Here is a 15,898-nt window from a genome sequence, read left to right on the forward strand (position 1 = left end):
TGCCTGCGTTTGTGTTGGTGGGGGTGAGGGGCAGCGGACTTGAGGATGCACCATGTTGTTGTCTTTGATGCGCCTCCTGATCTGAAGCATTGGAGACACAAGGTCTCTTAGTTTACACTGCAGAAGAATCCCACCCCAGGCTCAAGGGGTGGGACCCAGTTTCTGTAGGAGAGGCATTGAGACTTGGTTAAATTTCTCTTCTCTCCTCAGTCTCCAGGATAATGGGTAAGCCCTGAACCGAGATGTCTCCGTGAGAGCCATTCCTCTCTGTCAAAAGGCCACAGCCCACAGCTCTGTTGAGTTCTATGTCAAGAAGCTTTATTGCTGGGGCCTCAGAGGACCCCAGAGATGACAGTCTGGTAGCCTCAAAGATCCAGGGGGTTGAGTCCAAACTGGTGCAGCTGCTCCTTGTACCTGGCGTGCAGTGTCAGCACAGCCCTGTCCCACTGAGGCTTGATGGTTCTCAGCTTAGCCAAGAGCTGGTCCAGGCTGCCCTGCAGACACCAAGATTTCAGCCCCCAGGAAGAGAAACGGCAGGGGTGAGGGTTGCCCCATGTTTGTCTGTAAGGTTTCCTTGCCAATGTTTTCTTGAAATCCTTATTCTGAGCCGGTAAGGACAGTTATATCTTCTGTTTGCCCCAGGATGGAGCAGGCAGAATGGTGCACATTCTTGTCCTGACCCCCTAGCCCCTGCCCCTCAGCGCACACCATGCTGAAGAAGCATCCCTTGGAGATGCTTCTCCTCCTTACCCCTGGGTTGTGGCATGGAGGCGTGCTGGGCGTTGGGGAGGCTGGGCTCCACAGGGTAATGCTTACATGTAAGATTTCCTCATACTTGGCCTCCATGTCTGCCACATGGGCCCGAAGCTGAGCTAGAGTCTGGTCTCGCTCTCTGAGGGCTTGCTCAGCCTCTTCTCGTGCAGCCTCCGCCTCCCTCTGGCATGTCTCTGGGGGTGGGGCAGAGGATGAAAAAGAACAGAATGGTGATGCTCTACCCTTGAACAGAATCTCCAAAGGTATCTAAAAAGGGGATCTTGAGTGGGATCATTCCAGACTCCCACAGGGTCATCAACCTTCAAGTAGTCCCTGTAAAAGCTGAAGCTCCATTGTTTGAGGTGTCATACATAGTGGTGGCTTGGGATGGGAGATGGGTCTAAAGTCTGGTTGTTACTCACTACTTAGGTAACCTTGGGAAAATCTCTCTCTGAGTCTCAGTGTCTTTAAAAACAGACTGATACATACCTCACAGGCTCCCTGTGACCTTTATTTTTTTTATTTTTTATTTTTTTTGAGATAGAGTCCCGCTTTGTTGCCCAGGCTAGAGTGAGTGCCGTGGCATCAGCCTAGCTCACAGCAACCTCAAACTCCTGGGCTCAAGCAATCCTGCTGCCTCAGCCTCCCAAGTAGCTGGGACTACAGGCATGCGCCACCATGCCCAGCTAATTTTTTCTATATATATTAGTTGGCCAATTAATTTGTTTCCATTTTTAGTAGAGATGGGGTCCCGCTCTTGCTCAGGCTGGTTTTGAACTCCTGACCTCGAGCAATCCGCCAGCCTCGGCCTCCCAGAGCGCTAGGATTACAGGCGTGAGCCACCGCGCCCGGCTTCCCTGTGACCTTTAAACGTGATAATGGACGGCAAAGCACCTAGTGTATAGGAGGTGCCCAATAAACATTGATTGACTTTGAATTGGACATAAGGCAAAGGTTAGGAAAGGAACCCAGGGTCTGCGTGACAGACAAGCAGCTCCATGAACATCCACAGCTAAACTGAAGATATTTTAGGAAAAGAAAACTATGAGGCCAAAGTTGTGAAAGTCCTCAAGTGTCACACTCAGATATTGCAACATTTTTCTGTAAGCAAGGGGGAAGAGAAGCAAAGGCTTCCTGTTTTTAATATTTTCACTTATTTATTTGGCAAACAAACCAGGTGCTAGGACCTGAAAATATAGAAGTGAATGAGTCTTACATTTTCATTTCACTGAAAAATCAGCTAAACTAAGAGAGAATATATTTTGCTCACAAGAGACATGGCAGTGGTGTGGAGTTAGGGCTTGATTTGGAGAGACCAAGCAAAGGGGGAAATGGGGTGAGAGACCTACCTCTTCTTTCCTTGCGACTTAGAGATTCTTGCCACCCCAAACCTCTGCTCTGGTTCTCAGTGGCGGAGAGCCAATGGTGATCCCAGAGCCCAGACTGCAGCCTTCTAGAGAGGGGCCTTCCAAGTCTACCCCTTGACTCCTTCACATGCTGGCTTTTGTCAGGACCCTTGGAAGGAAAGGGCTGGGAGGGAGGGGAAGCCTACCCAGCTGTGCCCGAAGGCCCCTCACTTCTTCCTCCAGCTGTTTGCTGCGGGTCTCCATCTCCTCCCTCAGGGCCCGACACTGGCGACTCATCTCTGGGGTGGGGGGAGAGGGATGGAGAAAGGAAATAAAGCTGAGGGTGGGGAAGGCTGCTTGGTCTAGTGGGGCAGCAGTACAAAGCCTTCTAGGTTCTTGAGATTCTGAAAAGCTGGGAGACCCTGAAAACCTGGCAAAGGGATAGGAAACCAGACCCCCTTCCCCCACTCCAGTTAGGATGGGCATTCTAGTCCTTCTCCCCACCTATGGCATGAATGAGACAATGGCTGTGGCTGCATTTTGTATCCCACAAAGCGCCAAGCATGTGGCATCAGGCACCCTGGAAGGCAAGTCCCTGCCTGGGATCTCAGAGACCTTCCTTTGGTTCCTTTAGGATCCCACCTGATTTGTACTATTTGCACTGAGCAGGGGAGGTCCAGACTAGACCTGGCAGATGCCCTCCTTTTCCTTTCCTTGCATCCTTTGGCCCTCTTAGTTGTACTCCTCCAGGCCCCTATCTCCTGCCCACCTGCTCAACGGACCACATACCTGCATATATGGCCTTCCCTTCACTCCAGGCCCCTTCCAGGTCAGCCTCCAACCCGCGCAGCCTCTGCCTCAGCTGGTCCTCAGAAGCCTTAGCTCGGCGCGCCTCATCCCTGCGTAGAGCTGTGAACAGTCCCAGAGCTGTCCTCAGGACTGGCTGGGAGTTCCTTTGCATCAGCTCTGTGGGCTTGATAGAGTCTGGAAATCTGGCTGTAGGACATCTGGGAACTCCCCCCTCACCCCAATCTCACAGGCTCTTCATTTCTAAGAAGTAAAAACTCCATGTTCTGGCTGTAAAAAATAGCTTCTTTCATCAACCCTCACTGCCCATCCTCCCTTTGCAGTCTTTTCCCACTAGAAGATGGTTACAGTCGGCTTAGCCCCCCACCATAGCTCTAACCCTCCAATCCCCAAGGGTACGGAAATGCCCCATTGTGCTGTCCCTATTGTCCTGCCCCCAGCTGCCACCCTGCTTACCCAAGTGATCTCTGAGCAGCTCATTCTCCAGCATCACCAGCCTGAGCCTGGACTCGGCCTCCACATCTGCCCTGGCAAGTTGGCAGAGGCTTAGCTTGTCCTGACCTCACCACCCCCCTCCTGTCCTCACCCAACACCTTGCACGTCCTTCCCAAAGGAGATCCAAGGACCACTAAAGGAGGGATCCAATGGCAGTCTACTGGGGCCACCACTGCGTCCTCATTGCCCAGGACATAGCACAAAATATGGGTGACGACTATATTAGGAGGGCACCGAGCTAGATGGGCCTCAAGGGAGAATGTGGGTGACCATTTCCCCAGTTCCTTGGCTCCACAGATGTGGATTCGAGGATATGAAGAGGAGGGTCAGGAGAGCTCATCTGTCACTCAGAGGGCTGAATTCTCTCCAGAGGACTTCTGCTTGGTCTTCGTGCCAGAATGTGGAGAAGCAGAGCCACCCACTTCCACCCACCACGACTCACCATCACCCGAGTTCTTTTTCTTCTTCTGTGCCCCAGCTTTCCTCCCTTTTTCTTTGGTCTTAGGTGGCATCTCCTTGCTGTCCTGGGAGAGGGAGGGGACCTTGTGTTTGGGTCTGGACACGGGGATGCTTTTCTGACCACCAAGCTGAACCAGGAGTCTCAGGAGAGCCGGAATTCTAGTCTCCAAGTCTATCTTTTTTTTTTTTTTTTTTTTTTTTGAGATGGAGTCTTGCTCTGTTGCCCAGGCTAGAGTGCCATGGCATCAGCCTAGCTCAGAGCAACCTCAAACTCCTGGGCTTAAGTGATCCTTCTTCCCCAGCCTCTGGAGTAGCTGGGACTATAGGTGTGCCCCACCACACCCAGCTAATTTTTTCTATTTTTAGTAGAGATGGTGTCTCGCTCTTGCTCAGACTGGTCTTGAACTCCTGACCTCAAGTGATCCTCCCTCTCAGCCTCCCAGAGTGCTAGGATTACAGTCATAGGCTACTGTGCCTGGCCTACAAGTCTATCTTTTATTTATTTATTTATTTATTTTTGAGACAGAGCCTCGCTTTGTTGCCCAGGCTAGACTGAGTGCTGTGGTGTCAGCCTAGCTCACAGCAACCTCAAACTCCTGGACTCAAGCAATCCTGCCCCAGCCTCCCGAGTAGCTGGGACTACAGGCATGTTCCACCATGCCTAGCTAATTTTTTCTACATATATTAGTCAGCCAATTAATTTCTTTCTATTTTTAGTAGAGATGGGGTCTCGCTCTTGCTTAGGTTGGTTTCGAACTCCTGACCTTGAGCAATCCGCCCGCCTTGGCCTCCCAGAGTGCTAGGATTACAGGTGTGAGCCATCGTGTCTGGCCAATCTTTTATACTCTCTAGAAAATTCAGTTCTTGGTCTCTTTGGGATCTTAGGCAGGGCTGGGGTCAAGTGGGGAGGACGGAGTTGTTTCTCTCTACTGGGCAGGAGGGTCTATGTACAGAAGTCGTTCTTCTCAATACTCTTTTAGAGAAAATAAACCTCTACCTGGTCCCCTCCCTCTTCCTTTCATCCTTACCCTGCCTCTTCCTACCTGTAGGGTCTTCTCTTGCCTGTGTTGGGTTTCCCGGTGCAGTGAGCCCCTCTTGGGAAGGGGCAGAGAGAAGGACCAACCAGCTGGAAGCCTGAGGAGGAGCCTGGGTTCCGGGAGCCAATCCAGGGTGGCAGATTTCTCTCAGGGGCAGGACTGAGAGCTGGAAGGTTGGGTTTCTGGAGGCTGCTTGTTGCCCAGACAACTGGGAAACATGGAGTTCAGAGGAAGGTGGAATGGGCTAAATCAGCTCACACAGCTTAAAATATCAAGGTCCCAATGGGTCAATTCTCCTCTTATCCCCAAATCCTAAGTGTAGTTTGAAGATAAAGGGCTTTGGAGCCGATTAGCTATGATTCACTTCCATGCAGGCACTGCCTGCAATTTGGAGACTTACAAATTACAGATTTGTGCATCTGAGATAATACTGTTGTGCTGATACAGAGGAACAGGACTGGCAGTTGCCATCTTGGGTAATTTACATCCTGAGGTCCCATAAGCAAAGCAACATTATTAGGCTTAAAACAGGAGATTCCTTTCAATAAGGCATTCTACAGTATATGAAGGAAATAAATGCAGGAGCAGGTAGTTGAGAGAGTTTCCCACTTCTGAGAAATGAGGCACAGAGGAGAGGTGGACCCAGGGATGCCAGAGTACTGGCCTAGGGGGATGCGAATGTCAAAAGGGCCCTGGTTAGAGAACAGAGACATGAGCCTTGGGTTCTAGTGCCCCTCTCAATATGTGAACGCGGGTAAGCCATCTAACTTGGCTCAGCCTCAGTTTCCTGATCTTTATTTTATTTTATTTTTTTGAGACGAAGTCTCACTTTGTTGCCCAGGCTAGAGTGAGTGCCATGGTGTCAGCCTAGCTCACAGCAACCTCAAACTCCTGGGCTCAAGCAATCCTGCTGCCTTAGCCTCCCAAGTAGCTGGGACTACAGGTATGCGCCACCATGCCTGGCTAATTTTTTCTCTATATATTAGTTGGCCAATTAATTTCTTTCTATTTTATAGTAGAGACAGAGTCTCGTTCAGGCTGGTTTTGAACTCCTGACCTTGAACAATCCGCCCTCCTCGCCCTCCCAGAGTGCTAGGATTACAGGCGTGAGCCACCTCTCGCCCGGCCAGTTTCCTGATCTTTAAATCTTTGAATCTGTAGATCCTAAAAAGCCTGGGTTTTAAGTGGGTATTTACATGGCTACTTTCTCTCCTAGTGACTTAAAGTATGGCCACACTTCCCCATTCTCTCCTGCTGCTGATTTTCAGACAGGTGTTAAGAAACCGCTTTGTGGAGGATATAGTTGGTTGGGGCTCCCTCTAGTGGACTTGCTTGGCCTCCTCCTGAATCTCCTAAATTTTTGTTTTCAATTATTTATTGGGCAGTGGGGTGATTTCCTTTTGAGGATACTTTTTAGCATCTTGCTGCAGTAATGAGTGGCTGGAAAAACAAATATGGGGGAGAGAGTATGACAGGCAGCTTGCCCTTGTTAGGTAGTCCCCATCCTCCCTCCAGCCTGTGCTGTCCTGGAGCCTTGCCAGCTATCTGCTGCCTGGATCTCTGGGCACCATACTGGTGAGAATGAAAACAGGAAAAACTTCAGTGCTTTTCTCCTCATGGATTAAGGGACCTGCAGACTCTGGGTACTTCTCTTCATCCCTTTCCCCCAAACATTTTTGATCCATTGCCTATTGTCAGGAGCAGACCTGTAGAAATAGCTATGAGATCTGACAATGAAAAGTCCTTTCTCTGGGCAGTAGGTAGATTCAGGCAGAGGCTGATTCATGTTCGTCAGTCATCTTGGCGGCTACTGGTACTTATCAAACCCTTTGGATATTTTAGAGAGCAAAGAGAAGAACCAGGTTTGTCTTTCCAAGTGCTTACAGCTCATACAACTCAGTTAACCTTGTGCACATCTCCCAAATCTGGAGAATACTTTTCTTCTAATCTTTAAATATATTTTTTATTTATTGGCCCTCCAGAACCCCTCCCCCCTCCCTTGAAATGCAGTGGGGGGGTTTCTGTTCCCATCTTCCTCACCTAGAGGCCTGTTTGCAGACTTTTTCCATGGGATGTTTAGTGTCTCCATTATGCCTGTTAGCCTAAAGAAAAAAACTGAGGCAAACTTAATATAAGTAGAGAGTTTATTTGGGCCAAGTTAAAGGACTGCAACCTGGGAGCATAGATAAGTTGCCCTGACAAACATCTGTTACAAGTGGGAAAAGAAGAGGCAGTTCCTAAGTTGTTTACCAAGAATATAAATTAAAATCACCAGGTGCAGTGGCTGATGCCTGTAATCTCAGCACTTTGGGAGGCAGAGACAGGAGGCTCGCCTGAGGCCAGCCTGGGCAACGCAGTGAGACCCCATCTCTACAAAAACCAAGAAAAATTACCTGGGTGTGGTGGCGTGCACCCATAGTCCCAGCTACTTGGGACGTTGAGGCAGGAGAATTGCTTGAACCCAGGAATTTGAGGCTGACATAGGCTATGAGCACACCATTGCACTTTAGCCTGGGACAGAGCAAGACCCTGTCTCTAATTAATAAATTTTAAAAAAGGAATTTACATTAAAATGACATAAGCTATTGATTAGCTATACATTGGTCTTTATATCACAGATTCCAGGAAGGAGAAAATAATGGGTGAGGCAGCTAGTGAGGAACAAAATGCTTTTAAACAATTGCTCCCAGGCATAGGTGCAGGGGGTGGGGTGTGACTGAAGTCCCGTATTAATGTCTCTCAGATAAACTTTGCATACCTCAAATAGCTCAGACTGCCCTGAGCTATTTTTCTTTTCTCATGCTGATGCATGAAATGACATATTAGAATATAGATTACAGAATGCAAGCAAGGTATCATGCCTCGGAGGAGCATTTACTTTACAAACATGTTCAGTCAACCGACTTTCAGGTGCAGAATGAGGATGTGGTTTGGGGTGAAGGTGAAGTGGGATAAGAAAAGTGCCACATGTCACATGATATGATACAAGAGGAACCAGCTCTATAGCACAAACCAGAATGGGAATGACATTGTGATCAATAATCCAGTTCCATCTTTAGTACATTTTCAAAAACAAGCTAAATAAAAATTATGGCAAAAAAGGTCAATCTTTCTTTTTTCATTAACCTCAGTTTAGAAGTGACAATAGGAAAGATCATTCCAGCAGAACTCTGTTTTCCTTTGAATAAGATCATGCCCATCTAGGAGTTTTGAAGAGATATAGAGGACAGAAGGGTCACTCTTTCTGTTTTATTCAAATGTGAGAGATAGGTCATTTGTATGTTCAAAGAAATATGGCTTTCTGCAGCAGAAACAGTGTACATTATATAATTCCATGTTGTGCAGATCTTATTGAAGATAATAAAAATTGGAAGCCTTAAACCAAGCCAGAGATGTGTAGTGCATACCTAGACAAGCACATACACAGTTCTGTAGGTTAATTTCTTACCTATATGCCATTAAATATAGGATTTGACTATGAAAACTACCCTTGTGCACCTATACTGTGCTAGGTACTATGGAAGATCCAAAGTCAACAAGAAAGTACAGCATAAATTAATGTGTGGTAGTTGTAAGAAATGAATGGGTTTAGAAATTTAGAGAAGGAAAATATTCCTTCTACCTGGAATGTCTGATAAGAAGGACAATATTTGAGCTGAGTTTTGAAGAATGGATTGGATATTAGAAACACACTTCAGGCAGAGGGAATGCTCTGAGTAATAGTGAAGAAAAAAGAAAGAATTGTGATATTTTATGACTTGGTGAGTCACTCAGCATATGATATATGTATTAGAGAGTAGTGTAAAACTGCAAGGTAGTTCAGTTTGGAGTTGGATCAATTTTATTGTTAGTTTTATTCCGGAGGCAATAGGGAGCGTTTAAAGTTATTTTTTTGTAATGATGTGGAACTATAGGAAGTATATGGTGGTGGGAAGCATAGCAGGGAAACTAGTGAGGAAAAGATTTCAATAGTCCAGGGGAAAGAAAAGGAGGACCTGCAACTAGGTTGGTGGCACTAGGGATGGAAAGCCTTGACAATTATCTAAGAGCTTTGCCTAGCTTTTCCCGTGGTAGATTCTCCTCTTTCCAGAAAGGAACTGATAAAAAGAAATTTGACTGATAGGAAATGATAATGTTGACTTTAAAATCAATTTTAGATAAAAGCGATTGAATTGCAAACCCAGGATGCTTGGCTGAACAGTCCTTGATTTCAAAGATATTTCCCCCGCTGATAAAATTCCCTAATCAGTCAGGGCTTAGTGGAAGAGCCGGACGGAACTTATTGACAGATCTGGTTCTGCAAACTCCCAAAGCGGAGGCTCAGAATTAGCAAATTAGGGCAGGGCACTTCTTTGGAAGGGAAGTTCCTATCTTCAAAGTTCTTCCAACCCAACTTTTAGATTAGAGAAGTGGAAGCGACTGAGAGCGGAGCGAGGACCCCTTTGGCCAGCGACAGCAGCGGTGTCACAATTTCTTTGGGCGGGGGGGGGCCTTTTCCTGGCGCAGCTGACATGTAGCGCAACAGTGCAATGCGCTGAGCAGGAGAATCTTAAGTACATATTCTCAGAAAATCAGAAAAGGAACTAGTCATCTAGTCTTCACAAGCAAGCAAAAAAAAAAAAAAAAAAGGAAGCGCTTTGTTTGGAAGAAGAGCTCGGTGGCCAGAGTGTCCCAAGCCTTTCTGGTGCCTAATCCGCAACATTCACATTCTTGTCCTTGGTGGCGTCTTGGTGAGCAGTTAAAATTACTAGGCAGTGGAGAAATAACTTTTCCTTTTTTCCCCACCCTCCTCCCACAATGTGAAGCAACAAATAACTCGAAGCTCAATTTCCTCATTTGTCAAGTGTGGGGGAAAGACTTGAGGTTAAGACACTTCCCATCGCTACCTGTCTTAATTTATACATGCCACAGACCCCCTCCGGGAGCGCCACCCTCCAGCCCGCAAGGAACATGGAGGGCTCGGCTCAGGCCTAGTGCGCAGACTCCACGTTGGAGCCGCCCCCGCCTCTCCAGCAGAGGGCGCAGGCACGGAGGTTCCGCCGGCCCCGCCCCGGGATGGCCCCGCCCCGGCCCGCCCCCGGGGTAGGGGCGGGGGAGAGCGGCGCGGAAACTTGTCGGCGGCTTTCCCGGAGCTGCGGGCGGCGGGGGAGCGGGTGGCCCAGGGGGCGTCGCTGCCCACTCCGGCCGCTGCCGGCCGCCTCCCGGAGCTCGCCAGTCAGCCCGTGAGTCTCCGGCGCGCGCCCAGAGCACTCCGCCTGCCCGGGCTCGCTCTCGGGAGGGGCGCGCCCCGCGCTCCCCCGGCGCCGCCCACTCTCCTCCCCGCGGCCGCTCCCTCTCCTCCCCGCGGCCGCTCCTCCCTCCGCCCGGATAGCCGGCGGCGGCGGCGGCGGCCGCGAGAGGCCCCTCCTTCACGCCTTCCTTCTTTCGCTCGCTAGCAGCCGAGCGGAGCCGGCGGACCCGGCGGGGCCCCCAACCTTTCCCGGCCATGGCCGGCAACGTGAAAAAGAGCTCCGGGGCCGGGGGCGGTGGCGGCTCCGGGGGCTCGGGCTCCGGAGGCCTGATCGGGCTCATGAAGGACGCCTTCCAGCCGCACCACCACCACCACCACCTCAGCCCCCACCCGCCGGGGACGGTGGACAAGAAGATGGTGGAGAAGTGCTGGAAGCTCATGGACAAGGTGAAAGGCCTGCGCAGGACCCGCGGGAGCAGGGTGGGCGTGGGCGGAGGGCCGCGGGGAGGGGAAGCGGCGGCCAGAGGAAGCTGGGGGAGGGGACGGGTCCTGCGAGGCTGCGGAGGCGAGGAGCTGGGGTGACCGGCCGAGGGGCGGGGGCTGGGGGACTTGGGGGTGGGGAAGAGACCGGGAAGGTGGGGGTCGGCGGTGGGGAAGGGCTGCGGTTGGGGGTGGGGGAACGTTGAGGTGTCGTGTTTGGGGTGGCGAGACAAAGATGGGGTGGGGGCTGGGGCGAAGGTTAACTGGGAAGCCACCGGGGCGGAAGTATAATGGGGGGTGTGGAGTTCGCGGCTCTGTGCAGGGTGTAGGGATGTGGGTCGCGGAATTGGCCGGGGGAGACAGGGGAGGAGGTGAGGAAGAGGGTTTGATTTACCGGCGAGGGCTCTAAGCTGGATGAGGAGTCGAGATGTGACTAGGGAATTACGTTCATGGGCTCTGATTGGAGAACCTGGGGTCCGGACAACTCCGCAGACAAACTGTGCTCTGGGTGAGCGTGTAGTTTTTTCCCATTAAGATGTAACACCAAGATAAACGAAACAGCGATGTTTAAATGGGGCAAGGAACTTCCCTCCACATCAAGAGCTGGCTCAAGTTTTTTGTTATCCTCTGAAACATTGGATGCGATCCATTGCTGGTGCTGAGATATGCACTGATTAAACCACAAGTTCTGGTTAGAACCATTATCTTCTGAAGGATGGGTTGACTGAGCCTGCTAAGCAGCAGATGCTGACTTCTGCATAACTTCCTCCCTACACACACTGGTTTTAGTTGGGTTCTTATTTTTAACGGGCCTGATTGCTTATTAAAGGACCTGACTTGTTCGATAAACTTCTTTGATTACCTTTTTTAAAAATAAGCAAGTTGGAAGAGAATAACTCCATATATTTAGCCACTGAGTTTGTCATTTGTAAGAATTTTACTTTCTTACAGTTGTGTCTGTATATGAAATATAGTAAGTAGTTAGTCCCAAGTACTCAAAAGGGTTTAAGCAGTCCACTGCTTTGGTAGATTTCAATAGAATGTTTTTTTGATATATTTCATATTCATTAGTTAATAACTTATTCCGGCAAAATTCATACTGCAGATGAAAAATGACTAGAAGGATCTGGCATGTTATGAGAGAATGGCGTTATTTCCTTCAGGGTAAAACTGTTTTTATTTGGTTCCTCTCTGGGTCGTCTAGGTTCCTCTTCTGTAAAATTCTTCATGGGTTGTTTTGGAATAGAAACAGCTAATAAAATGATTATGAAGCTCTTGGCAAATGTAAATGAGCTGTTTAAATACTTAGTAAGTCTAGTGTGTGAATTAAAAGTACTGTAGTGCATGGCAGTGGTTTCAGAGCCACTTTTTCAGGGCTGGTTTTTCTCATATTAAGTAATTGGTATTGTAATTAATGACACAGTGTTTGTGTTTGATTATACTGATGGTGTAGTACTAATTTTATTATTAGAAATTATAATAAAATTGTTATAGAAAAGTGAGATGTGTAAAGGAAACTTTAAATGTGTTGACTCCTTTAAAAAATATCAAATGCATTAAAAATCTGAAGTTTGTAGGCTTGCATTAAGGACTAAAATGGTTCCTCTGACATAGAAAATATATTTACATTTCTAATTACTTTATCATATAAGATATGTGGATACTGTTTATCAAAATCAAACTTTTGTGTTTCTGTACATAAAGGATAAATTATAGATAGTCCTGTTCCACAAGATATTATGAATAAAATCTTCCTTAAGTCTTACTCCTTCATCTCTTTAAAGTATGTGTATTGAATTTTGACCTCTTCTGTAGAATGTTTAATTATTTATTGAGGAATAAAGAGGTCTTAAAGTTTTTAGTCAAAATGCTTTTCAGGTTTTGATAATTTCAAGGAAAGTAGGCTTCTGGCTTTTCCATTCTAGTGTAGGGAGAGGTATATTTTATTTTTGTATTGCTTGCCTCAGAAGATGATTTTAGTACCATCTGTGCCCTATACCATCTGTGCCCTATATCACAAATTTCTTGTTGTACTGAAAACTTCATACTTTCTGATATGTTAGTCCAATAGGTTCATATTGCTTTCCAGATTTTCAGCATACTTCCTATAATGTTAGATTGCGTCATCTCTTTTGCCCTTGATATTTTGTGCATGGGGTGTTCTCTTTTTGACTTTATTTTTATTGTTGAAAATTTTCAATGTGTCGCTACACCTTCTTGACCTAATGTGGTCTAAGTGGTAAAGAACAAATGAACAGATGTCCAGCATATGTACTGATTTTAGTTCTAAGTCACCATCTCATATAAGTTTGTGATAATAACCTGGAGTGGCAAAACAACCCTATAGGCTGACCATGTCAAACTTTGGTTTAATAACAAGCATTTTTCCAACAATGAGTTTAAGTTCATTAATGGATTAGTAAATCAGTAAACTGGGCCTGTGTTAACCAGAACCTATGACTTTTGCCAACTTCTCCATTGGCACACTTCCAGTGTTGGGGGAGGGGAGGACACTAACAGTTTCCAATGCTAACTCAATTATTAAGAGTATGCTGGAATAATATACATCTAGTTTCAATGACAAGAATAAGACATTTATATATATCAATATATATATTAGGCACAATAAGAGAATAATGATAAGAAAAGAACAGTTATTTATTTTTTTTTAAGCCTAGGTGCATCAGATAATGAGGTAGAAATCATTTTGGTCAGACTTTGGTTGCTTTACAGTGTCATCTGCAGAAAAGAACAGTTATAGCAGTGTACTATAATAGTTATTTGAATGTGTTCTCATTTTCTCTCTCACAGTATCTTATTGTACTGTACTGCAGGTAATTGAAACTGCAGATAAGGGAAGACTACTGTATTTTCCGCTTTGCTGGCCACATACTCGATCCCATATTGTTTGTTTTTGTTGTAATTCTTTAAAAATGTGAAAGCTATTAGCTTGCAGATGTATTAAAAAACAAAAAAGGATACAGGCCATAGTATGCCCACTCCTGAAGTAGAGCATCTTTTCTTTCTTTTTTTTTGGGAGATAGGGTCTTACTTTGTTGCCTAGGGCTAGAGTGCAGTGGCTTGGTCATAGCTCACTGCAACCTCAAAACTCCTGGGCTTGGTGGCTCAAGCCTGTAATCCTCCTAGAGAGGAGGCCTCAGGAATGAAGTGGGAGGATCGCTTGAGCTCAGGAGTTTGAGACCAGCCTGAGCAAGAGTGAGAAACTCTTGTTTCTCTATAGAAACAAAAAAACCTCCTGGATTTAAGCAGTCCTTCCACCTCAGGTGTACACTACCATACCTGGCTAATTTTTTAAAACTTTTTTTTGGCTGGGGTGATGGTTCACACCTGTAATCCTAGCACTCTGGGAGGCCAAGTTGGGAGGATCACTTGAGCTCAGGAGTTTGACACCAGCTTCTCACTAATAATAGAACAAATTAGCCAAAAATAGAAAGAATTAGCTGGGTGTGGTTGCTCGCCCCAGTAGTCCCAGCTACTCTGGTGGCCAGGGCTGGAGGATTGCTTGAGTCCAGGAGTCTGAGATTACCCTGAGCTAGGCTGAAGCCACAGCACTCTAGCTTAGGCAACAGAGCAAGACTCCTCTCAAGGCCAGGTGTGGTGGCTCACTTGTAATCCTAGCACTCTGGGAGGCTGAGGCTGGAGGATCGCTTGAGGTCAGGAGTTCGAAACCAGCCTGAGCAAGAGTGAGACGCCTTCTCTACTAAAAATAGAAAGAAATTAATTGGACGACTAAAAATATGTAGAAAAAAATTAGCTGGGCATGGTGGCGCGTGCCTGTGGTCCCAGCTACCTGGAGGCTGAGGCAGAAGGATTGCTTGAGCCCAGAAGTTTGAGTTTGCTGTGAGCTAGGATGATGCCACGGCACTCACTCAAGCCCCGGCAACAGAGTAAGACACTGTCTCAAAAAAAAAAAAAAAAAGACTCTTCTCTCAAAAAAAAACACAACTTTTTCTTTTTTTTTCCCAGAGAGTCTTGCTCTCTTTCATTGGGGCTAGAGGGTAGAGAACCCTGACTTCAGCCTAGCTCACAGCAACCTCAAACTCCTGGGCTGGAATGATCGTCCCGCCTCTGCCTTCCAGAGTGCTAGGGTTACAGGCATGAGCCACTGCGCCTGGCCTGACTAATTTTAAGAATTTTGTAGAGATGGGGTCTTGCTATTTTGTTGCCCAGGCTGGGGTGGTTTTTTAATGAGATATAATTTGTTAGAAAAAATGCTTCCTTTTAAGGCATACGTTTTTGTGTGTGTGTGTGTTGTTGTTTTTTTTGAGACAGAGCCTCACTGTGTTGCCCAGGCTAGCATCCCATGGCATCAGCCTAGCTCACAGCAACCTCAAACTCCTGAGCTCAAGCAATCCTGCCTCAGCCTCCCAAGTAGCTGGGACTACAGGCATGTGCCACCATGCCTGACTAATTTTTTCTATGTTTTTTAGCTGGTCAATTAATGTCTTTCTATGTTTTTAGTAGAGATGGGGTTTCGCTCTTGCTCAGGCTGGTTTCGAACTCCTGACCTTGAGCGATCTGCCTGCCTCGGCCTCCCAGAGTGCTAGGATTATAGGTGTTAGCCACCATGCCTGGCTAACTTTTTCTACTTTTTGTAGAGACAGAGCCTCATTATGTTGCTGAAACTGGTCTCAAATTCCTGGGCTCAAGTCGTCCTCCCACCTTGGCTTCCCAAATTGCTGGGATTATAGGCATGAGCCACTGTGTCCAGCCAAAAAAATTTTTTTAAAAGGTTATTTCCTGACCAATGCCTGTCTCGTCTAATAAATAAAAAAAAAAAAAAAAAAAAAAAAAGGTTATTTCCTTCCTTCTACCTATCTTCTGCTTGTCCTACTTGCTTTACTCACTGCGGAGGTGGGCAGAGCATTTTGGGGAACTTTCTATATTTTGGAAGTAAGATGCACTTAGAAGTTATAAATCAGCATGTAGCATTTCATTGGGCTTCTTCCTCTCTCCCTCCTTACCTTTCTTCCTTCCTATGTTTGCATGCTCACCAAGTACCAAGCGTAGTGCTGGGTGGGAGTTCTTATACTATAGGAGGTTACGTTCTAAGTGCAAGACTATTGCTACTAAAAATAGGAGCATTAGCCAGTGTGTGGTATGCACCTGTAGTCCTAGCTACTTGGGAGGCTCAGGCTGTTCGCTTGAGCCCAGGAGTTTGAGGTTGTAGTGAGCTATGATGATACCATTGCACTCTACCCGAGGTGACAGAATGAGACTTTGTCTCAAAAAAATAAAAAAAAGTTCAAACCTCTTTCTTCTGTGTGTGA

The 15,898-nt window shown here is 47.0% G+C and overlaps 2 protein-coding genes, 1 long non-coding RNA gene and 1 other non-coding gene across 4 annotated transcripts in view; 2 read left to right on the plus strand and 2 right to left on the minus strand.

Annotated features, from left to right (window-relative positions):
* Positions 1-68: 68 nt before the first annotated feature.
* DRC12 (dynein regulatory complex subunit 12 homolog) lies at positions 69-4,970 on the minus strand. Its single transcript, XM_012773540.3, is given in 8 exon segments — positions 69-383; positions 386-494; positions 817-947; positions 2,306-2,398; positions 2,889-3,008; positions 3,363-3,428; positions 3,844-3,925; positions 4,904-4,970. Coding segments are annotated over 7 exon segments (654 nt in total). The 5' UTR covers positions 3,914-3,925; positions 4,904-4,970; the 3' UTR covers positions 69-318.
* Positions 4,971-10,276: 5,306 nt separating this feature from the next.
* The window catches only part of CBL (Cbl proto-oncogene), a 97,096-nt gene continuing 91,474 nt past the window's right edge, over positions 10,277-15,898 (plus strand). Inside the window, exon 1 of the mRNA XM_076002584.1 lies at positions 10,277-10,574. Within this exon, the coding sequence (XP_075858699.1) occupies positions 10,383-10,574 (192 nt within the window). The 5' untranslated portion in view covers positions 10,277-10,382. The remainder of the gene's footprint in view (positions 10,575-15,898) is intronic.
* Positions 10,975-15,841, plus strand: LOC142870642 (uncharacterized). Its single transcript, XR_012919002.1, has 2 exons — positions 10,975-15,360; positions 15,424-15,841. It is a non-coding gene; the product is annotated as an uncharacterized LOC142870642 (long non-coding RNA).
* LOC142870812 (small nucleolar RNA Z17) lies at positions 13,285-13,353 on the minus strand. Its single transcript, XR_012919143.1, has one exon. It is a non-coding gene; the product is annotated as a small nucleolar RNA Z17 (small nucleolar RNA).

Source organism: Microcebus murinus, chromosome 4 (genome assembly GCF_040939455.1).
Source record: "Microcebus murinus isolate Inina chromosome 4, M.murinus_Inina_mat1.0, whole genome shotgun sequence".
NCBI lineage: Eukaryota > Metazoa > Chordata > Mammalia > Primates > Cheirogaleidae > Microcebus > Microcebus murinus.